The 25,366-nt window shown below is 32.6% G+C and overlaps 1 protein-coding gene across 1 annotated transcript in view; it reads left to right on the forward strand.

Moving 5' to 3' along the window:
• LOC146526448 (uncharacterized) overlaps positions 1–18,841 on the forward strand; it is a 63,043-nt gene extending 44,202 nt beyond the window's left edge. Inside the window, exons 5-9 of the mRNA XM_085207120.1 lie at positions 606–755; positions 1,384–1,527; positions 8,253–8,345; positions 15,882–16,031; positions 17,517–18,841. Of these exons, the coding sequence (XP_085063246.1) occupies positions 606–755; positions 1,384–1,527; positions 8,253–8,345; positions 15,882–16,031; positions 17,517–18,040 (1,061 nt within the window). The 3' untranslated portion in view covers positions 18,041–18,841. The remainder of the gene's footprint in view (positions 1–605; positions 756–1,383; positions 1,528–8,252; positions 8,346–15,881; positions 16,032–17,516) is intronic.
• The last annotated feature ends 6,525 nt before the right edge of the window (positions 18,842–25,366 follow it).

The following is a 25,366-nucleotide window of genomic DNA, read 5'->3' on the forward strand; positions in this document are numbered from 1 at the left end:
TATCATATGTTCATCCCGGGACCCTCAAGTATCTCTATATGAGTATTATATCACAATTAAATTAGCGGTTTGGGCCTGATTGCGTAAAAGACAGACAGACAGACAGACAGACAGACAGAGTTACTTTCGAATTTATAATATAGGTATGGATTATAAGAGGAAAATCTAATAATACTAAGTATAAGGCCACGTGGCGGTTGTGGGTTCAATTCCCACTTGAGAGAATGAAAATTTAAATATTTTCATTAGTTTGCTCCGCATGTAACGCTTCAAGAATTCGGCAGAAAGCATGGAATGGATTGTTTTAACACTAAGTTCCCAGGTTCCCTCTGCCTATCCCGTTATGTGCGGGATTCAGAATAAAACTAGAAAAATAAATATAAAACAAAAACTTATATGTAATTTAAAAACTTTATATCATTTGCATTTTAAATAGTATCTCGTTATAGCACACAAAGTAATCCCGGTGCTGAGTTTTAATTCTTTAAAACATCGTCGAAACGAATAGAAAAGACTAAGTTGCTAAAAGCGTTAAAGATAACAAAGCTAGAGTAATTCAGTTTGAAATTTGATACAAACATATAAGATAACATTTGGTTTGGCAGACGAGTTTCGAAGTAAAGTGGGCTGTGAGAACGACGTGCTTCATTTGAGTTGTAACCCACACTCGAGGGTGGCCATATATTCCGCGCAGTACGGACGGACGGAGTACGATTCAATACAGTGCCCTCAGCCGCGAGGGATGAAAGAGGAAAGTGAGTATCCCTGGAGTTGTTACGTTTTCTATGAAAGCATCTGATGGAATTGCGTACGATATTGGTGATTTTTTTCCTTGTGGATTCGTTGTAGAGCATAGGGTAGGGTATGCTTAGATTTTTAGGGTATTTTTATTTTTAGGGTAGGTTGAGGTATGCTTAGATTCTTAGCGTTAAGTTTGAAATTGATAGAAGTTATATTTGTCTAAATATATATTTTTCTTTATATTATACTGATACTTGATTAATTCTATATACAATTATTTTTTCTTGTGCTTCTTTTGTGTTTTATATTATGAAGACGTATTTAACTTAAATAATTATTTATTATAGTAAAAAATAATAATAGCTTGAAATTTTCGTACTTTGTTAGTATATTGCATTAATAATTTATTAATTAATAGTAAATTATCTTGTCAATTAGTTTGTTCAAGTAAACCGCTTTTAGCATTCCAATTTATTTATCTATTGTTATATTGTATTCTTTTCATGGCACTTTTTTCTTACCTTCTAAATAGAAATACACGCCATTAATAATAAATTATCTAAGATCGAACTATATCTTAATATTAATAAGTATAATATTGTATTTTTTTAATAATACAAATATTTTTATGCCTGACGACAGCTTGTTTAGAGCCGTATGCGACAGAAACAGCGATGAGGGAGTGTCACGGGAAGAGACGCTGTGTCCTGTCAGCTGACAGCAAAATGTTTGGAAAACCTTGCAGAGCGGGAAGCCGGACTTACCTGAAAGTGGTCTATACTTGCGGTAAGAACTACTATAGAATATTATAGATTTTAATTATTTATGAAGCCAGTCGTGGTGCTGGGGCACAAGGGTGTGTACTGTAAACGACTGGTCGTGGGTTCGATTTCTACTCGAGGAAATGAAATATTTTTATTTTCGTTTCTTCTTCAGTTCAGTCTTAACACTAGACTCCCTCTGCTTACCCTGTTATAAGGGATGAAGCTACAAAAAATATATTCCTATTCTATTAATTGATTTAACATATTCTTTTGAATATCTTCTATTGCTAATAATCAATATAATTCAATTGAATTGCTTTATTTATATAAAAAAAAACTTAAAAAGCTTATAAATGTATAGAAACTTTGGCCTCTTTTTTCGTTATTATTTTATAGAAATAATTGGCTTAGCCAATTGGAATTTGTTCCAAAAGCAATCCATTTTTGTTTTGACGTCGGGGAGTGTACAATTTTTCATTGTTTCAGTTTCCTACGAACGATCAGTCAAAAAGTTTTTCTCGTATTATATCGATATGTTGGTAACAACTCTTGTTGTATTGTTTTGGCGAACGCGTTTTCGCGAATATTTATTATTATTATTATTTTATTACACTTCATTATTGTATTACAGTTACTTTTAGTAACGTTAGGCAGAGGGAACCTAGTATTAAAACCCCTTGTTCCCCACAATCACAAACCCCCGCTCGAGGAAGCGAAATATTTATTTAAATTTATAGTTCCATTTCTTCGTTCTGGTGTCGAGGTAAAGCGCGTTGAGTTCTGCCTCTTAACATGCAATATCTCCAGAATTCGGTAGAGAGTGGAGAACGGAGTCTTTTAACACTAGGTTTACTGCCTAACCTGCTGTGTGCGGGATACAGCGTGAAGATGATTTTTTTTTATTTAACACAACGTGGTTTGCCTCCAGTGCTATTAGAATTGTATTTCAAAACAAATAATAGTTTTTCTCTTAGAATTTCCCAAACCCGTTGAAGTATTCAATAAACTCCCTCATAAAGCTTTTGTTTACTTACTTACATTTATTGCTTTAGGCACTGACAACATTATATCCCTTGTTTATATACATGGTAATAAAAAAATATTTAAGTATCTATATAATATTATTTAAAGTAGTAGGTAGGTTGGCCAGTGGGCAATGTGTGACTGTAAATCGAATGGTTTTAGGTTCGATCCCCGAGGAAATTAAATATTTATTTATATTATATATTTTTATTTCTTCGCTGTCTGTCGCTCGAGGCGAGTCAAGATGCGGATCTCAGCGCCGTGGTTTAGTAAACGCCTTAAAACTATGCGAAAATTTTATTTTATTAGCGACAATATCTTATTTGTTTTTTTTTTCTTATTTCGAATATTGTATGTAGAGTTGAAATAAACTGAAATTCAGAATACATTTTTCCAATACACTTGGTTTATCCTAAACTAACATCAGATATGTCTCCAAATCAATGATTTCATAATATTTTCTAAGGCAAAGATACATTTCCTTAATAAACTAAAAATGTTGGGAATTTATTTGTATAATAAAGCGAAATTACAATTTTTTACATTGTGTCCTGCACACAGCAGGGTAGGGAACCTGGGAACATAGTATGGAACATAGTACACACTCCATTTCTTCCACCGAATTCTGTGGCCTCTGGAATTCGGAGAAGTGATGAAACTCAACGTCGAGCTTTGCCTCACCAGAGAGAGAAAATTAAAATAATTCAATACCCCAAGCGAAAACCAAACCCAATGCCACAACCGACACACTAACAAGCAGCAACTGTGCCTCAATATTCATATTACTCAAATTTATGTAACAGAATCTATAGAGCTTTTTGGTTCAGCACATTAAGGAGTCTCCACATCAATAATTCCAGTCCGACTGGCGTCTATCACGAATATAAAACGGTAGATCACAGATCCCATCAGTCTATCTTATTTTATTATCTCAACGACTGTTAGAGCGCTTGCTAACGAAATATAGTAGTTCTATAAATAAATAGGAAACGTTATAGGAAAGGCCCTCGTTCTCTCTAATAATACTTAGTTTTATATGAGCGGTATAAGCGTTGTTTGTTTTGGTCTGTCTTTGGTTAATAATAATATTTTTTTGTGGTTATTATTCTGGACTATTGTTGGAATTGTGGATTCGAATTCAGATCGAAAGGTGAAATATTTATAATTCAAGGAACCTCCTGAAATGTTGAAATTAACATAATATAGCTTATTTTAGGTGAAAAATTAAATATTTGTAAAATCCGAAGAATGAAATGAATTTTAAATGATGAATGAATGAATTTTCAAGGTGGAGGATTCCAAAGAAGGCCGATGTACAGTCAGATACTGTTCTACTAATATAGAGAACATATCAAAAAGAAATGTAAAATTTTATGTTATTTCATTTGAAATTTTATGTGATTTCATATTCCATTTGAATGTAAATGAATCTATAGCTCTAAACTATTAAGCTTAGTATGCCAATGTAGTTAACTTACCAGACGCATTTTGAATATAGATAAATGCGTCTAGTCAACTAATATTGACTAATTCAAGTACTTATTTTTAAAGAAGAATTCATAGTTTTTATAAAATTATTATTTATTTATTTAGAGGACAGTCGTGGCGCACCGCAAAGTGTGACTGTAAACCGATGGTTGTGGGTTCGATTCCCACTCGAGGAAATTAAATATTTATTTAAATTTATATTTCCATTTCTTCACTCTGGTGTCGAGGCAAAGGGCGTATGCGCACAGCGTGAAGCTGTTTTTTTCTGATTATTTATTTAGGGTTCCGTATCTCAAAAGGACAAAATGGAACTCTTATACGAACACTACCTTTTTTGCCTGTCTGTCCGCCTGATAAAAGCATTTATCAATCGTGGATGTATCGATCTGAAATTAATACACAATATTTAAATCTACGGTCTACGGAAAATTTTACTAGTTTTTTATAGATCTTTAAAATTATACAAGTATAAAAAGTATAATAGAACGTACATAGTATAATAGAACAGTTATACAAATTTAATTATACATACATATTTATTTTACGTAAAATTAAATTCCAAACTATCGATATGCATCAAAAGCCTCTTATAATCCGTTTAACGGTACGATTCAGTTCGATAGTCCAACCGTTAATAATATGAAATGCCGGCAAAGCTTTATACGACATCCGGGTGTTTGACTACAATCCTGTGGCATCTCTATTGAAAGCGCCGATATTGGGGCACATCCGGTCGCTATTATGATTTAAAATTAAATCATTAAATTATTTAATTTTAATTTAATTTAATTGAGGAATTAAATCATGAATAGAAAATTAAAAGACCTGTTTAAGACTAGCTAGCTAACTACGTTAGAACTTTAATGTCTCAATTTGATATTTTAATATACACTTTATATTTACTTTCTTTTTAAGCGTTTTCTGTAACAGGACGTTGTCAATTCGACTGATTTTTTTTTGTTTCAATTTTTTTTTGATTCTAATTATTTTTCTTATAATTTGAGAGCTGTTGCTTCCCGTAATGTTATTTGGTGCAGTTGTAAAGTAAAAAAAGTTAGATTTTTTTTTTGTGAAAATTTTTTCAGCTTCATGCTAAAAAAATAAAGGTAGGGTAGGCACAGGGAACCTTTCGTTAAGACACTCCGTTCCCCACTTTTTATCCAATTTTCGAGACATTCCGTGTTGAGTAGCGGAACTCAACGTTTTGCAGTGCCACCAGACCGAAGAAATTAAAATAATATGAAATATAAATTACTTCCCAAGTAGGAATTGAACCCACTGCCACTGGGAATAATATTCAAGTTTCTAAAATCCATAGCGAGTTTCACAAGTAAACAATATCCCTAATTAATACAAGAGAAATCATTACAATCATGGTGTTGGCAACCATTATTGGAACAAATAAGTTATGATCAAAGGAAGGAAGCAAATAAAACAAATATTCATTATATCGATATGAAATTATTCTATTTCCTTTTTCGTTCTCCTTAATGTTTACATACTAAAATACTAAGAGCATATATACAGGGTGTCCCAGGAGTCAACGATAAAACGAAACCAGGTGATAGACCAAGTCGTGACAGTTATGAGAAAAATATAAAAAAAAATCTTTGTCATGTATTTTTCATATTATTTTGATTTTAAAAAATATCGGAAAAACCGACACCCTGTGATGGTTTTTCAAGTCCCAGGACTACAAATATTACTCTTTCTTCATTTTTTTTTCTGTAATGTAATCATGAGTAACCCTTCTGTGAATAACAGTTTAAGATTTAAACATACCTGCATCAGTTTTCAATAAAATGTGGTGTTTTTGCCAAACATTAAATTCAAAATATTTACTACACCCAACTTTAACCAACTGTACTATAAAAAAAATGTACTACACTCTTTTTGCAAGTAACTTTAAAAGTTGGCGCATTTAATCTGGATTCCGAAATGGTACAACACTTGCTGGATTACTTCTTTGTTGAAGAGAGAAAAATCGAAATACACGATAATCGGGATGACGTTCAGCTTTTTGGTATCTTTTCCGATACATTCTAGCTGCAGCATTTGCATTACATAACCATTCTCCATGAATGAAATGCATATTGGCAATGTGTCAAAGACCGAGTATATGGCCTGCGAGAGCCCGGACTCGAGCACTGTCCTTATAAGTCCTGGGCCAGCCCCTAAATCGGATAAGCGTTGCCTGGGCTAAGTGGCGGGAGGTCACTGGTGTGGTCTGTGATCGCAGAATACCGTCCTAACTCTTATCCGGCCATGGAGATCGTGATCGATGCCTCCAGACTCGTGCATGACGGATCCAAGGTACCTGAACTTTTCCAACTTAGGGGATGGCCCAGGACTTATAAGGATAGTGCTCGAGTCCGGGCTCTCGCAGACCATATACTCGGTCTTTGACACATTGCCAATATGCATTTCATTCATGGAGAATGGTTATGTAACGCAAATGCTGCAGCTAGAATGTATCGGAAAAGATACCAAAAAGCTGAACGTCATCCCGATTATCGTGTATTTCGATTTTTCTCTCTTCAACAAAGAAGTAATCCAGCAAGTGTTGTACCATTTCGGAATCCAGATTAAATGCGCCAACTTTTAAAGTTACTTGCAAAAAGAGTGTAGTACATTTTTTTTATAGTACAGTCGGTTAAAGTTGGGTGTAGTAAATATTTTGAATTTAATATTTGGCAAAAACACCACATTTTATTGAAAACTGATGCAGGTATGTTTAAATCTTAAACTGTTATTCACAGAAGGGTTACTCATGATTACATTACAGAAAAAAAAATGAAGAAAGAGTAATATTTGTAGTCCTGGGACTTGAAAAACCATCACAGGGTGTCGGTTTTTCCGATATTTTTTAAAATCAAAATAATATGAAAAATACATGACAAAGATTTTTTTTTATATTTTTCTCATAACTGTCACGACTTGGTCTATCACCTGGTTTCATTTTATCGTTGACTCCTGGGACACCCTGTATATGTATGTAATAATGTATGTCATATAAACTCTCTGATAGTCTACCAGACACTTTTTCTTAATATTTTTTATAATAAGCTTATGCAACTATTTTATATATATTTATTGGTATGTACGTATGAATAACGACGCAAAGCGCGGCGTTCAGTTCCGCCACTCAACATACAATGCCTCTAAAATTCGTCCGAAATTGGGAAATTTCTTAATGGGAACAGAGTGTCCTACGAGATTCCCAGGTTCCCTCTACCCTGCTATACGAAGTTAAAAAAAATTAAATAATGTGAATGTGAATATCGATCTCATAACACGTCATGTGTAGAACACCTTATTAAAATTCTAACATTTTGTAGAAGAAACTCCTTGCATACATTTATATTTTAAGGAGTTCAAAGAGTTAATATATGTGTGCTATTAAAATAATACTATATAATACGACCAACAAAGATATTGAGATTAACATAGTACATCTATTGCCTTTCTATTGTTCTACAACTTTGTAGAACAAAATGGACTCGGAGATATTTGCTAAGTTGATTCCATTGTTCACTGCGCATACCTAGAGTTTATAGTTTTAAGAATTATGTTTAATGTTCCTTATATAGAATGGGATAAGTGGGATAAGGATCAAATACTGGTCGAGTGCGAGCTGGACTCGTCCACCTAGGGTTCCGTACCAATTTCAGGATTGTACGCCAACGTACAGTTTATTAATGTTGACAAACTTAAGTTTGCATCCATATGCATTCATTTTGTATAAAGCAAAGTAAAATTATAATTTTGTAATATTTTTTATTAATTATTCTAAATTTCTTTTTCTGGATTTTTTCCTCAAGTTCTCAAATTTTCTAGCTAAATTTAATAATTGATATTGTCTCTTCCCAATTCAAAATTAAAATAAGATACATACATAGCTTCACGCTTTATCCCTATATTTGATGTTTTTAAATAAGATTAAAGTAAAAAATAAAAAAAATGAAAGTATTTCTTTCATTTTTCATCCATCGAATAAAAGCCACGCTAAGTTGGATAACCATTAAAAATTTTAGGGGAAAAAACCCCCAAATACTTTATTTAGGAAGACATTAAAAACAAAAAGACAAATCGCGGTTGAGTCACGTACGCTAAAAACGCAACGTTCCAAAATATAAATCACCCTCCAGTTCTAAAATTAACGTCCGTTATAATAATAACATTGTCAAAGAGTTTGTTATCTTAAGTCCTTGTGTTAAAGTGCTTTTCTACTTGCAGTGCCGCGGACTGTCCTAAAAGAGAGGTACGAGAGCGCCCCTGAAGAGGACGAAGTTACTCATGATGCATCAGATCTTGAACACGACGATGTCGGTAAGTGTTTCCCAAGTTTAGAACATAGTTTAAAAATAACACTTTGAATCATTTGATTGGGATCTTACTTGGAGTAACTATTCACAAGTTTTCTTATTGTTTTGCTGATTTATTATCAAAAATAAAAAAAAATCTAATCACGCTGTTTCCCGCACACAGGGTAGGCAGAGGGAATCTAGTGTTAAGACACTCTGATGTCCATTTTCCGCTGAATTCTGAAGGCATTGCGTGTTGAGTGGCGTTATCTTAATCTTTAGATCTCTCCGCCTATCTTGTCTTAATCGGAATAAAATTTAAAAGTAAAAACATAATTTTAAATATGGAGAAAAAACATAAACAGAAACAACTAGAACATGTGCAGCGTTGTGTTCCGCCACCAAACAGAAAACATAGTGATATAGAAAAAAAACAAAACTTCATAAACACTATCATTAAACATCTAAAACACATAAAAAAACCAATCTCCCATAAACCTAAGTATAACTGATATCAACAATAGTTAGCAAAGCATTGTTTCATTCATACTCAACCAACATGGAGTTTGTAATTACCCTGGCTTAACGAGACCGCCCCCAGCCCTCTATGAGCCCTATGAATGAGATATGAACCCACGGTATATTCATGTGATAATTACCATCCTCTTATCCAATTACCCTGCCTAAAATTTTAATTAAATTTGCTAGGAGCTAACGTAAAATGACTAAAATAATGTCTACTTTGGTTTTGTTATCTAGGCTATGTCTATAGGCTGTCATATTAGTTAACCCTTTATGGAACTATGAATGTGGAAAAGTCGGTTTTTGGTGTTATAAATTTGTGAATTTTAGGGTTGATCGTATTTTTGTATGTAATTGTTATTTATTAAAATTGTTTTTTTTTTTAAATATGGTAAAATTTGTATGGTATGTATGGTATAGTAAAATTTGTGTGGTACGTATGGTATGGTATTTTTTTTTTAAATACGGAAAAATGTACATACATTATAATACATAAATGAAAACCGCCATCGTAAAGTGAGACCATGTCATATTGTAAATTTGATCCTTAATAGGGGAAGTGAATTATTTTCATTTCTTCGCTTTAAATAATAATAGTCCATTTTGTAAATTTTTATCTAAACATATTAGATATAACAATATTAAACTATAAACTAACATATTCATATATATATTCTAATTAAATATATTTATTTAAATTTTATGGGTGAAGGCAGAACTCTAACTGGACCTCTTTTTGCCATGCATTCTCCTTTTTCTCTTTTTTACCGTACAATCTTCTCCATACAACGTGATATTAGCAAAATGATTAGTGCCCAACTATCAATTAAGAGTTGAACTAAACTGAGATCGAAATTGAATCCACAAAATAAAACACAACGTTATCCTTAAAACAAGTTATTTATCGTCTTTAAGAAATGTACTATTTTACAAATGTAATATGCCTTTTAACAAATTTAGCTTAATAAATAGTAAATTTCATAGAAAATAATTAGATTTTCATTTTTATTTATAAAACAGGAAAACTAGTGCTAAAAAACCTCATCCTTGTTAAGTAGCGAAACTCAACGCCGCCCTTGGTCTAGCATAGGAGTTTAAAATATTAAATCAATAATAAAAACATATATATTTTATATATTTATTTGTATTTTGTTTGTATTTTCTATACAACAATATACATTGACATTTCCACCATACATATACAAGAATACGTTGAAAGGAAAATATTCTAATCGCGGTCGTAACCTCGCCACCAAACACCGCAGTTATTACCTTCCATTACAGTTAACATAAAGTATAACAATGTCACCCGTTCGAAAGGACTCGAGTTTGAAACATTCGTAGAAATGATCTTTTTTATATTCAAGATGAAATCGCAGAGGAAAATAGCGAAATAATCATAACAAGAATATAGATAGGTCCCAGGCTCGTCCCAACATGTGAATTTTTGTTGGCATTCTTCAAATTTCCAAAGGGTTGTCGAGAGCTTTTCATGAGATTGTTCTTCTTTATTTATTTATTTATCCTTTTCCTTATATACTATACGTATATTGTGTTTGTGTTAATTTAGGTTTGAATATAAATAAGTTGAAAAATTTCAAATACTCTTTTACGTATCTAGAAAATAGTGTTCTTAATTAATTAGTAAATTTATTGGTAGCTTTTTATGAAGAATGAAAATGCTTACTGGAGTGGAAAAGAAGACGGAGAAATCGACAAAAAAATAAAGTTTATGAATATAGAACCTCTTACTTTTTCAAAAAAGAAATCGTTTAATAACACTGCTATACTACACAAATTACTTATATAAAATATTTAATTTTTCAATGAATAAAGACAATGTAATAGTAAAAAAAGATATAAATATGACGAATTCGAACAAAATGCAATTTAAAACGATGAAACGAGACCGAACGTAATTCAATTGAGTAGCGAATGATTTTGTATTTTTATTTCAATCAAAAAGTTAATTTATTTAGCTTTTAATAAAAATTTAAAACTTTTTTTATTATGTAAAATACTTGCATGTTTTTTACTTTATTAAGTTCTAAATGAAAATCATTATATTTTCACTTTGAACCAAAACATAGAGAGAGGTCAAAACTGAATTTAGACTACCGTTAAACCGTCTACATGGTTAAAACTCTCGGGCTCTGACCCCATATTGTTCATATTTATCACAATATAATATATACGTATATATAATATATATATTATAGGTATATACCTAGAGGCCAGGTCAGAGGCCGTGACGGAAAGGCACAAATATGTGACTATAAGCGCGACAGGTCGTGGGTTCCATTCCCACTGGAAAAACTGAAATTTATTATTTTCGTTTTTTCGCTCTGGCGTCGAAACGAGTGTGTTATTGGGAACGGAGTGTCCTAACATTAGGTAATTTATTCTATTAAGAAATATACCTATTGATTTATTCAATAACCTAATCCATACCTATAAAGGTAGAGGTCGTGGAATTTGTGGCATCGTTGAATTCTCATCATAAAATGCTTAATCGTTTTTTTTAAGCATTTATTTACCAGTTTACATTATATTTTCGTCATAGCCAATAAAAATAAAATTATAATACAGGAATAAAACGAGAAAGCCATACAATTACCTATAGCCTATACTCTCCTTGGACCCCAAGGACTCTGACTCAATCTAAATTTAAATTATATTGCCTATAGATGTTATTATATAAAATATGCTATTATATTATTGCAATCGCCGTAGTCAGGATATTTTCAATATAATTCTCGATATTTGAAGCCGTCATGGCATAGGGGCACAAGGGTGAGCCAAACTCGACGGTTGTAGGTTCGATCTCCACTCGAAAAAAATAATTATTAGTTCTTAATATTTCCATTTCTTCGCTCTGGTGTCGAGACAAAGCGCGGCGTTGAGTTTTGCCAATCAACACGTAATGCCTCCAGAATTTGGTGGAAAGTGGGGAACGGACTATCTTTACACTAGGTTCCCTCTGTCTAGCCTGCTGTGTGCGGGATACAAGGTGAAGCTTATTTAATTTTGATTTTTAATGCCATGGACAATACCAAAAAGAAAAATTTTAATTGTTTCCAAAAGACAAAAATCAATGAGAGATGGCCAGTTGTTTGTATATTAAAAGCATCCAGAATATATAATATATGATATTTTCGGTATTTAATAATATATATTATTAATATATTATATTAATAATAAACAAATGCAAACAACAATACGGGTAACAATTTAGAGAACTTTCCTTTGTACATCGTTCTATTTGTTTGTACTAATAATAATTGGGTAAAGTTTTATTGTTTGCTCTGTTATTTATAACGGATACTATTATTTAACGCTCCAGCGCTCTTGTTAAATATTTAACGTTTATTATATTCTAAAGAGATTTAATATTGAATATTTATTCTAATTTACATTATATGTGCCCTATAGCCATAGAATTAAATAAAACAGCCAAGAGCGAGTCCGACTCGACTACGAAGGGTTCAGTAGCAGTAAACTAAAAACGGACTGTGAAAAAGAAGAGTTTCTCAAATCGATTGGTTATGTGTCTTAAATTTTCCTCGTCATAAATCCAAGCGAAAATGTTACTAGAATTTATAAAAAATATTTCAAGTAAATTTTAATCTCACAACTTCAATTTTAGTCTATATTTTTTGAAATTTTTCATAAATTGAAAAAGTAATTGAACCTGAAACGTAAGCGTTTATATAAGATAGCTTTTCATCTCTTCAATGTCACCCAAGAGAATTTCAACATTGTATACTGTGAATCACTTTTATCTTCACTTTCTGTATTTCTTTCGCACATGGAAGAGTAGTCAGAGAAAACCAGAAAATCTATTGTTAAGACACTTCGTTTCCATTAAGATACTTTAGTTGCCCACTTTCCACGGGATTCTGGGGGCATTAGGTGGTAACTGAGTTCCACCAGAACCCAACGTCGCGTTTTGCCTGGTTACCAGAGCCAGAGGAAATATGAATATTTCATTTCCTCGACTGGGGATCGAACCAAGAACCTGTTGCGTTAACAATCCCATGCTTGTGATCTTGGTAAAGTAGTGGGGAATAAGTAGGGAATTGCGAACCCACAAATATAACAAACGCTGCCAAAACGCTGCCCACTGAGCCACTACGACTTCTCTACTTACAGGAGGCACTGTGAGAATATTCCAAGCATAACTTTTAAAACATTAGCTTTAAGCTCTTAATAAACCAATAAAGGCGAAAACACATAAAGAGATTCTAAATGTTTTATAAGGCAGGCTATGTTATAAAACGTTCAGGTGGTACTAAACTTTTATATATTTTATGAGCTGCTCTAGCGTCCAGTATTTTTTATGGACTTGCGGTAACTAGGTCTACTTTAAATATGTTTATAATAACTCTATTATAATTGGTTAAATGGAACATCTGTCTAATTTTATGATTGCATATGAGAACTGTAAATGGAATTAAAGTTTTGTAATCAATAAATATTCTTTGTTATGAGGTTACCCTTTTAATGAGGAGACACTTATGGTGCAGGAGCACAAGGGAGAGACTGTAACGATTGATTCACTTATGGGTTCGATTCCCACTCAATTAATATTTTCATTTCTTCGCTCTGGCACGAAGGTAAAAAGCGCGATGTTGAATTCCATCATTCAATACGCTTCGAAAATTTGGGGGGGGGGGGGGAAGTGGGGAACGGACTGGTAAACAAATATAATTAAAGTAAGATTTTATAATTATGAAGTCGGTGCCAAGTAAAACAAACAGGCTTACTAATTTGATATTGTAGTAAGGTTGTTGTAGCATTCCAGTTCTCTCGATAGCTCCAGAATTCCATCATCAGATCTTAACTCGGTCACCATGGGACCACCTGTAGGGTATATATACCCTTTCAAACAAATCGATTCAGGCATCTTCGAATCATCGGTGAAAAACATTAAAAAAAACGATTCCGACGAATTATGCTGCTGCTTATTTTGAAAGTCGGTTAAAAATAATTAGCTATCTTACAAAAGTATAAGTAATTAGTATACCTACAAGATAGAGTATTCATAATATTAACGTTATTTAAATAAACAACAATATTTTTTTACGATACGGATAATCCTTAAAAGCTTTTACAATGCTCATAGCAAATAGACCATTGTAATTTTTTTTTATGAATTAATACTTTGTTTTCATTAGGCGTTGGTTTTATGCTTTTCGAGATTTTATAAGGTTTAAATTAGACTAGAGACAGTCGTGGCTCTAGGGTGCAAGCATGCACTTGTACGCTCGACGGTTGTAGGTTCAGTTCCCACACGGGGAATTCAATATTTCATAGTTTCATTTCCTCGCTCTGGTACCAAAGTATAATCATGATATTGAGTTTCGCTACTTAATACGCAATGACCCAAGAATTCGTCAGAAAGTGAAGAACGGAGTGTTTTAACACTGGGGACCCAGATTATTTCTATCTACTCTGCTATATGTGGGATACAACATAAAAACTCGACGTTAAATTAAAATTTGGGCGGAAAATGGATAACGGCGTCGCTTATACTTCTCTCTCTATATATCGACCTTATGCTGATTCTTTTATGCGGGTACCCCGATTCGTGGGGGTTCATTATGAACCTGAAAAACAAAGTAATTTTAAATAATTGTCCAATAATAATCATTACAACGCCTAAGGTAATTCCTATTACGTTTGACACAAGTAATTTGCAATCCCAACATTATTATTAAGGCATTATGGAGATACGATCTAGGAAATTTGTATAATCCTATCTTAATTTGAACTCGTGCAATTTGCTGGGATTTGTTTGTAGACGTCGGTTTCTTTACTTTGACCGTGTAAAAACGGATTAAGTCGCTTTGAGAAGCTTTGGAGCTTTCAGTAAAGTATTCGCTCACGAAATTATAGCTTTTGAAGCGAAATATCGCTTTGTATCGTTGGAGAATTTATTTTTTTGTTTGTATTTTTGCTATTACGTAAAGCTATTTTTTCGACAAAAGCGAAGCTACGAAAAGTATTGGATTTTTTCAATTTTTTATTTTATTTTGCTATGTCACTTACATCTTTTAAGGTTAAACAACGGAAGAACAATCGATAATATATTTAAATTTGGCAAATCTAAATGAATTTAACACTAAAACCTTAAGAACATACGAGTATCTTAACATTTCCCAATTTATAGTGCAAACATTAATTTATACATTATCGACTTTAATTTCATTTTTTTTTTTAGCTCTACGATCTAATTCGCATAATATACCTAGGCAGAGGAAACCTAATATAAAAAAACCACCTGTTTTCCCACCACGTAATTTTTATAACATTCATGACTCGCGAAACTAAACGCCGCCGTTTGTCTCGTTACCAAAGTGGAAGTAGTAAAGGTTTATTTTTCTGTAAATCATAGCACTGCCTCTGCTTTTAACGTACGCCGTTATCATGTAACCTAAAATCCCTTTGAGGAAACACGCTCGTCTTCTTAATCTATTAGTGATGTAATATCTTATGAGATAATATTTCTTCGCGTAATCTGTTTTGATGCTATCTTAAAATGTTTTTATAATGGTTTTTTATGTTATTTATAGCAAAATTTATGATTTTGGTAAAAATATGTAAAAGTTATACAAGTTTCCTGATTTTTCCCTCATAGCAGGGTAAGCTGAGGGAACCTAGTGTTTTCTTGTTGAAAACTCAAAGCCGCGCTTTTGCCTTGTTACCAAAAAGAAAAAGAAAAAGAAAAAGTAAGGAAGAAAAATAAAATATTAATAAATAAAAAATAATTTCACTAAGTGGAAATCGAACCTATAACCGTTGCTTTTATAGTCTTCATATTTTTTCATAAAGAAAATTTTTAATTGTACTTAGTAACGGATCTTCCACAGTTTATTGGAAGCTAGAACAGAAAATACTGTGCCATAATTCGAAGTGGAGATAAAGCTTTCCGCTTTTAAGATATTAAACGCGGCGTTAAGTTCCGCCACTCAACAAACAATGTTTCGGAAAGTGGGAACGTATTCCTTCATTTACTTAAAACCTGAATTTGTTTCAGACGAGTCCAATGATCGATGGTGGGGAGAATCAGCAGTTCCACCAGCACCTGCCGTCGCTGCTGTTCCACCTCAGCGACCTTCACTTTCAACGAACTTCACTAGGGAAGAACCTTCGATATCACCTCCCAGACATCATTTGCCTAAAGAGGGTAAGATATATGGACAAACACACACCATTTTTGCTTCTAAATATAAATGATATACTAGATAATAAGGCCAGTCCCGGTGTCGATACAAAGCGCGGCGTTAAGTTCCACCACTCAACACGTAATGCCTCGAAAAATTCGCCGGAAACTGGGCAACGGAGTGTTTTAACTCTAGATACCCTCTGTCTATCCTACTGTATGCAGAATACATCGTGAACCTGATTTAATTTCATTTTAATTTATTACATAAAACTTTCGTTTCAAAAAATGAAAATGGAATTTTACTATATTTCTAGGAAAAATCTGCACTTGCAATAGCTAGATAGACCAGACCCGCTTAGCCGCAGACAGAAAAAATACTGTACGGGTTATTCTCGTACTAGTTTCAACATGTATATTGAAATTCTTTATATGAAACCTCAGACCGCTCAAGTACTTAAAATGTTTTACATTTTTCTTTCGAATTTCATGCAATAAATATGAAATCTTTTTCATTCAATATATAATTATAAATTATACTGATAGACGAATATAAAAGTACTTATTAACTGATTTCATATTTTTAAGGTATTTAAAATGTTATTCCACACTTAGGAAATGAAAATACTTTTTAGAAAACTTAATAAGAGTTTGAACGGATATGAACCCACTCCTATTGGAAACAGTCTAAAAGAATTTTTGGAAGTTTTCTAAAAAGTATTTTACCTTATTTCATTCTATTCTAAAATAAATATTTTGAAGCTAAATTTAACAAATATAAGTTACACATTGTTACCTTAATAACAATTTTACCATTTGAAGTATTTTAAGTATTCTAAGAACACTTCAAGTTAATTAATATTATATTCCGTTAGCCTTTTAGGGTTTCTTTAATAACGCCAGATTCTCTAGGCGTTAAAATGGCAAAGTACTTCAAGTACTTAATTAATCAGTTTTCACGCTGTATCCCGCACATAGCAGGGTAGGCAGAGGGAACCTAGTGTTAAGACACTCCGTCCTTTGATTACGTACAGTTTTATACTGAAAACGTATCAGCTCAGTAAATATTTAACTATGAGTATATAAACTTTGCGGACAATGGTTACCCTTTTCAGACCGCAAAACATGGTTGAATTTGCTTCGTGGCGCATAAACCAAAACTCGGCCTGTTTTGTTTTGCTCGCTCTAGTTATATATTTTACGAGATATTTTTGTGCTAGAATTTACTTTGACACTGGCCCTAAATCTTTCATAAAACTTTGCGAATGTATTTGTATTTCATTTATTTTTTTATTAAAAGTTGAAATAACGATAAAAATTGCTAGTAGTTCAATAATAAAGATTTTTTTAGCGTTACACGACACCAGAACGAAGAAATGAAAATAATTAACACCTCGAGTGGAAATCGAATCCACTATCTGTCGCACTTACAGTCACAATTCCTACCTCTGTGCCACTACTGCTACATAATAAAGATTAATAATATTAATAGTAAATATGTTTCAACAGATCAATTCGAGATGACCTACGTATATATAGTCGCTGCGGCAGGTGGCATCTGTGTTTTGTGCCTTATAATCGGTATTATTCGATGTGTAATGCACAAAAATACCAACGAGCAAGCAAAAGGTCCAGACGTGTCAGCCTCCACGGACATACCAAACGGCTTCAACGACAGCATCTCAGAAGTCGACAATGACATCAACATAACCAGCCTATCTGGACCAGTGGACACCGTGGACTCAAGTCTAAAACCAGAAATGCAAATCAACAGCATGGTGACCAATTTAAGTCCAAAAATCAATAGATATGTCGGTCGACCGGTACCCAATACGTATCCGCACGTAAGTACCAACATATACGGCCAGGTAGCGGAATTCCCCGTAGAAATGCCTCTACGAACTATTCCTCACGGTACTCTAGGCCGCGGGGTTGCGGTCAAGACCCTCCCTCGCATTCAAATGCAGACCGAGACCGACCCCAACTCCAGAAATTTATATCGATATTCAAACGCCCAGTACTACTTCGGGTGACAGCAAGACGCGCAGTGTGCGTCGTCGGACGTCTCGAGGACTTACTGTTTCTAGTGTAGTGGAAGAACTTTATATTGTCCTACTTTTAAATACAGAAACTGTGATATTAATTGAAACTTTCCTATTGTTCTGAGAATTGTTTTCAAACTACATACTCGTACATGGAAAGCGCTGTGTTTTTATCAAGATTGTTAATTAAAATTAAAACTTCTCATTTCTTTTATTTATATTATAGTTAATCATAATATAAAAATATTTTTAAAAATCTTATTGTATGTTCTATAAAACAATACTAATTACCTGATTGCGAACCTCTCGTTCATAACATAGAAAAAAGGTATTTCGCTTATATTTTAAAAAGAGAATTTTCAATCTTTTTGTATTTCTTTTCTTCTCCATCCTTAATTTCTTAAAAAGTATACATAGACATAAATAAAAATCCAAAACTAACAAAACAAATTACAAAATTATTATTATGAACTTAAATCGAAGTGATGAGATCGCCTCCAGAGGTTTGAAATTAAACTTCTAGTATACATTTCTATAGAAAGGCCCCCTGATTCTGACAACATTATAACGCTGTTCATTTAAGTTAGTCGAGAAATTATTTCTTTTTCGGATATTAAATGTCATTATACAATTTAATTTATACAATCTTTGTCGCCCAGATGATTTTTTTTTAAGGGATTTGTTGAAATTTAATCAAATATGTGAATTTTTAGATGTTATTAGATACGGATTGTGGGTTTGAAGCGTGGGTTTGGGTTAAAATTATTACCATTCTCCAATCTTCTTTTTTTGAAGAACACAACAGAACAGAACCAATCAATTTTACATCTGCTATATGAATACAAACTTTACTGTATACTTTCAATTATAGTTTTAAGTTTTATTTTATCACAATTTTTTTAAAACTTAGAAATAACAACAAAATATGTTTTCATCGTGAACAAAAGTTTATAGCAATGATATACTCCATATGAAATATGGATGTACTTGAATAAATAGAAAAATCTATACAATACAATATAATTGGCATTCATTCGAGTGGTTTGGTCAATATTTATGAAAAAAATGTACTTATGCTTGGAAATAAAATACGAGTTGGGAGGTAATTTCTCTTACTGTAGATTCTTTTTTGGGGTTCTGCATGCAAAAGGTAAAACGGTAACCTATTACCAAGACTCTCCTATCTGCCTGTCCGTCTGTCACCAAGCCGTATCTCATGAACCGATAATTAGGCACAGGATAGGTGATAAGTCACTTCGAGCTCTCTGTCAAAATATACAGAGGACTAATAAATTTGATAAGCTCGAAGTTACTATATTTGTAACTAACGTTATTAAATTATTTCTAAATTAATTTCTTTTACGTTTATAGATAAAAACTCAGCGCATTTCTCAACAGTAAAGGGACATGTGAAAATAGTTAAAAATGAAAATAATTTATGAATGTTTGATCTTTTTTAAATTTTAAGATTAATTTAAAATAATTACTTCATTGAATGTAATGTTTAGATGAGCCTAGAATTGATTTAAGTGTGGACACTATTGCATATTGTAAAACGTGTTAGTTTTATTTTATGAAATGATGGGACGTTTAGTTCTAACAATCAACACGCACTTCCTATTGGGACCTGAGTGTCTTAACACTAGGAACCCTGGGAACCTTGACGATTGGCGGTTCCTCTGCCTACTCTGCTATGTTCAGGACACAGCGTGAAGCTAAAGAAAATGACAAACGTACATATATTATAAGGTAACATCCGAAATTCTGAAGTGAAGATCATATCGATCCCTTAGGTATTTCCTGATATAAATGTATTGAGATTGCCAGCTGCTTCGAGCCTATATCTTTTATCATTTTCGCCATTTTGTATGGTTTTCTAAAGTAGTTTCGTATTATATATTTTTTTTATTTTATGCATAGATAAGTATGTGGTATACTCGTATTTTTACATGGACTTAAGTTTGTTGAGTAATTTTTTTTTTAAATGTTTAAAGTTAATCATAAATTCCTATACTATAAATAATGTTTTTTTTTGTCGAATTAATAAGCTTAGGCGTCTGAGAGCGCTATATAATTTTCATTTCACAATAATTTAATGAGACCATAACGGCGCAATTTATAAACTCAATGGTTTCGGGTTGGATCGGGGAACCCCCGATCTAGATAGACAAAGCGCAGCGTTAAGTTACGCCACTGTAATGGGTGTCTTGACACTTCTTTCTTTCTATCTTTCTTCGATGTACATATTGTATGCAATCTATAAACTGTCAACGCCGCAAAATCGTCACCTTGAGAGCTTACAAACTACAAAAAAAAGTTTCAATTGGAATTTTTCACGTTCTTATTTTTATTTTTCCTTGTTTACATTCTAAACGGGCGTTTATATAAAAGATTTGTTTTGTCACGAATCGAATAATATTAATGAAAAAAAATGATGTTTTTTTCATATTTCGTTTTGTTTACACAAATAAAACAATATTCTCAAATAACGTAAATTTACAAGTAGAGGTACATGCTACACCTAAACCCTTTTTTACCTATTTCACGTTGTATCCCGTACTTATCACGTTAGGCAGAGGGAACCTGGGAACCTAGTATTAAGACACTCCGACCCAATTAAGACGCTTCCGTTCCACACTTTCCACCGAATTCTGCAGGCATTGTATGTTGAGGAGCGAAATTTAACACCACGCTGTAGTTGCTTATTAGATCGAGGAAATGAAAATATTAAATATTTTATTTCTCTACTGGGAATCGAACCCACAACCATGATTATGATCGGTACAAAAAAAAACTAACGATTTACAATATGCAATAGTGGATTATAAATATATAATTATGAGTTGGGAGATAGAAAATTAATATCAAAATATGTAATATAATAGAGTACCTAGCCGATTTGATTTATTTTTTAAATGACTGACCTCCGAATTGGTTGTTATTTGTAAGTACCTAATAAAAAAAACAATGTACAGATAAATTTTTATGTGGTACATGTATTTACATTAAAATTATTGCACAAAATAGATTTTGTTTATATTAAAACCTTATCATTTTAGTTACATCTTTATTTTTAACAAGAAAATAGGATAGAGATGATCCAAAGGTAAGCTATATTATACCATTCTCATTTACGTTATTATAATATACGTAGTATTTTTCTCTTTTAGAGTTCCGTACCTCAAAAAGTAAAAACGGCTGTCAAGAAAGAGTATTTATCTCGAGATCGCCTGGAGGTACTCGTATTACGCTGAAATTAATAGAAAATATTCAGATCTGTTATCCTTATATTAATTGTATAAAATTATCGCCAAGCAGGGAGTGCCGGCAACACATATAAAAGATGGCTATGGCTATGGATTCGATTCCCACTTGGGGGAGTGAAAACATTTAATATTTTCATATCTTCGATCTGGTAACGAGGAACGCGTACTAGCGCAGCGTTGAGTCCCGTCATCTAATACGCAATGCCTGGGAAGATTGAAAATTTGCGCGAAATGTGGACAACGGAATGTCTCAACACTATTGCTATATATGTGGGGAAAGCGAGTAAGAGACAATTCTGAAATAATACAATTTAGGCCTATTAAGCAAAATACGTTATTATGGGAAGAAACAAACGTATTTATAATTTTAATTAAAATTAACGACTAAATTCATAATTATACTAAACAAATGTTGAAGCAAATACAACAAAACGACGCATTGCGACACTATATAGTAATATGCTGTGTAAAGGCGCACGCACTCATGAACTTAAACAGTATTATATTAATAATAGATGAGGCCATTCGTGGCGCAGAGGTGCAAGCGTATGACTTTAAATGCGACAGGTTGTGGGCTCTATTCCCATTCGAGGAAATAAAATCTATCTATATATATAAAATCAAAAGGTCACTCACTCATCACGAAATCTCAGAAACTACAAGTGCTAGGAATCTAAAATTTTGCATAGGAGTTATTTATAGGACGTAGGTGCTCGCTAAGACGGGAATTTGCAATATTCGACTTCTAAGGGGTTGTTTTTGGGGTCGAAAGTTTGTATGAAACTTCGTTACTACAAATGCTAGGAGTCTCAAATTTTGCATAGATGTCACTAGGACGTAGAAATGGAGATGGAGACAGAAATTAATAATAACATAGTTCACGCGGGTGAAACCGCGAGCGGGCCGCTATTATTTAAGATTTTCGTTCTAGCGTCGAAGTTCGGCGTTGAATTCCGCCACTCAACACTGTGGTAAATATTAAACGGAGTGTCTTAGCACTAGGCTTCCTCTGCCTATCCTGCTTTAAAAAAATAGTGTTTGATAAAATTTTATGCAAAAAGATAATATATTATCAGACTTCTTTTGTTTTGAACTAAATTATTACTTAGTAATGATATTGACAGCTTTACGGACAGAGGCAACCTCGTGCTAACACTCTCATTCATTCTGAGGCAAATTTTTGTATTAATAGCTGAAAATCAATGTTGCAGTTACTTTTGTTTAGAAGTACCTCCAATTATTTCTGAAATCCTCCAATTCCAATTATTATAACATAATAACATTAATATAGTACAATATTATCCATACATTAATTAGTTAGAATCATCATAACATTACTATTATATTCTATAATGCATTCAGGGTTCCAGTATTGATTATGATATCGGCTGATGAAGCCTTTGCATACCCTTTGACAGACACATGGAAATTCCATAAGACCTTAATACGCAAAGTTAACATAAAGCAGTAATATAATGAATTCATTAGCTTTTATATAAGTTATTACCTAAGTAAGTTACTATCATTATAGACTTTAACTAGAAATGTGACGTCATAGCATTAAGCTTTTTATAACAGTTACTTAAATTAATGATAAATTACCGGCAATAAATACCAGGGTAGATACTTAAAGTTTTTGTTTCTTTTTTTCAGCTTTTGTCGAATTTTCCAGGCATTGCGTGTTGAGCTGCGTAATTCAACGTCGCGCTCGTTACTAGAGTTAATGATTCATTTCCTTGTGTGGGAATTGAACCATAGCCAACTCGTTCACAATTACACGCTCGTGCCATACGCCACGATGGCATATTTTGCTTTATATTTTAAGTTTTTTGACATAATATGTCTAAAAACATTAAAAAAAACATATTATATAACTTAAATTGCTTAATGTTATATTACATACGAATATAAAATGACTTAGTAATAATAAAGAATGTTTTTTAGCCGACCGAAAAGAATAATTTTTTGCACTCATAATACTAACTCCAATTAACCTTTCATAATAAGAATTGAAAGAAAAAACTTTGACAAAGTAAAAAACGGTTTTGCCATTTTATTTTTAGAGTTAAATATCCAAAGAAAAAAATATTTTAAGATTCTAATAACTTATTTTAATAAAATCAAGTTCAAATAACAAGAAACAAAAAAAATAATAAAATTAGAAAAACGTTTAGTTTTTCTAATTTTATTCCGCCACTCAACACATGGCCTCTAAAATTTCGCGGAATGGTCGAACGGAAGTGTCCTAATGGGAACGGAATGTCTTAGCACTAGGTTCCCAGGTTTCCTCTGTATACCCTGCTATGTCCGGGTACAGTGTGAATCTAAAAAAAGTAATTATATTTTGAGGGCGCCGAATACGATGATTATGGGTTCGATTTTCACTCCGGAGATTATTTTCATTTTTTCATTCTGGTCATACGCACCGTCACTCAATACACAATGTCTCGAAAATTATTCGGAAAATGGAGAATAGAATGTCTTATAACTAGGTTCCCTTTATCTACATACATCCCCTATTTAGTAAGTAAGGTGAAGCGTAGCGTAACGTAAATGCTTAGAATAATGAAAATAATAGGAACATTATAACTTCATATTACATTAAGGCGAGCTATAACGAGTTAGATTAAACTAATTACCTAGAATTCACGATTAATCATCATTAAATGTTAGTGATAATGGGAGGAATTCAAACCTCCAATCCTTCATTCTAATTCCTATTTATATACATATGTAGGTATATGCTTACAATGACTGTTCTTCATATATAAATTGGTGTATTCAGCTTAGAAGAGACAAGTTTAAACTTGTCTATATATGAGTGTAATTAAAACATTAATGAATTGAATTTTAATTGAATTTTGTGGTTTTTTACAAATTGATTTTTAGATCCTCTTTTCATAAGAGAACAATTTTTTTTATATTCAATTTGAGGTTAGTTGTGGACCACAACTGTGTGACTGCAAATGCGCCTGGCTCTGGGTTCAATTCTCACTGGAGGAAATGAAATGTTTATTTAAATTTAGGAAATTTCTTCGCTCTGGTGTTGGCAGGTGTCGATAGCGCAGCGTTAAGTTCCGCCACTCAACACGCAATGCCTCCAGAATTCGGCGGAAAGAGGGGAGTGTAGTTGTCTTAATAGGAGCAGAGTATCTTAGTACTAGGTTCCCTAGATTTAGTCTTTTATTCTAGTTCCCTAGTTTTAAAAAAACTGTATACAAAATTTTCAACCCCTTTATTATCCCTTTATTTCATCCCTTCTTAGTGGAATTTATTACAAAAATAAACGTTTGTACTACCAGCGGTTACGGCTGTGTGTACGTCTTACCTCAGTCAGTGGGAACATGTCTTTTTTTATATACATATAAATAAATAAATAATTTTAACTGGGTCATACACATTTGATTTCAACTGAATTTTCATCCTTTCATCAAACGCTACCCAAGATATATTAACCAACTCTTGGGTTAACCGAAAGGTCTGGTTATCAGAAGCCGGTATATTAGTCGAGTTTTTGTACTGAACCATTAAATAAAAGAGAACGCTTAGAGATTTAACAAATCCCTTTCTTTGTTGAAGTACAAAAAAGGGGAAATAAATTATTTTTAAAATTTTTCATACTCGCCTTATTCATAAATCACTGGGCAGCGTCATCTTGATATATTGCTCTAAGCCAGGCCTAAATTGAAACTAAACTCTTGACTTTTACTGTAACTGATGAAAATCTGCTGTATTTCAGATTACATTACAAATTCTATGCATTCTTAATGGACTTCTTTTTTGAAAAAGGAGGTTCCTTATTCGTTGACTATTTGTTTATTGTTTTTTATGTCTTTCCGTCGATTTCTCCGTCATTTATGGAGAGATTTTAAGCTCGGAGCTCGTGATGGTGGTAGGGGATAACATTTAAAATTCAATAATTAGAAGTCAATCGATAATCTTTTAAATATTATTACAATTTATATATTTTTAATATTACACCGACTTTAAATATAACAGCTTTTAAAAAGTAAATAAGTATTACACAAGTATTAATAGTTTCACTTATTAT

Source organism: Heliconius melpomene, unplaced genomic scaffold, assembly GCF_056956725.1.
Source record: "Heliconius melpomene rosina isolate 202511_hmr_F unplaced genomic scaffold, ASM5695672v1 ptg000034l, whole genome shotgun sequence".
NCBI lineage: Eukaryota > Metazoa > Arthropoda > Insecta > Lepidoptera > Nymphalidae > Heliconius > Heliconius melpomene.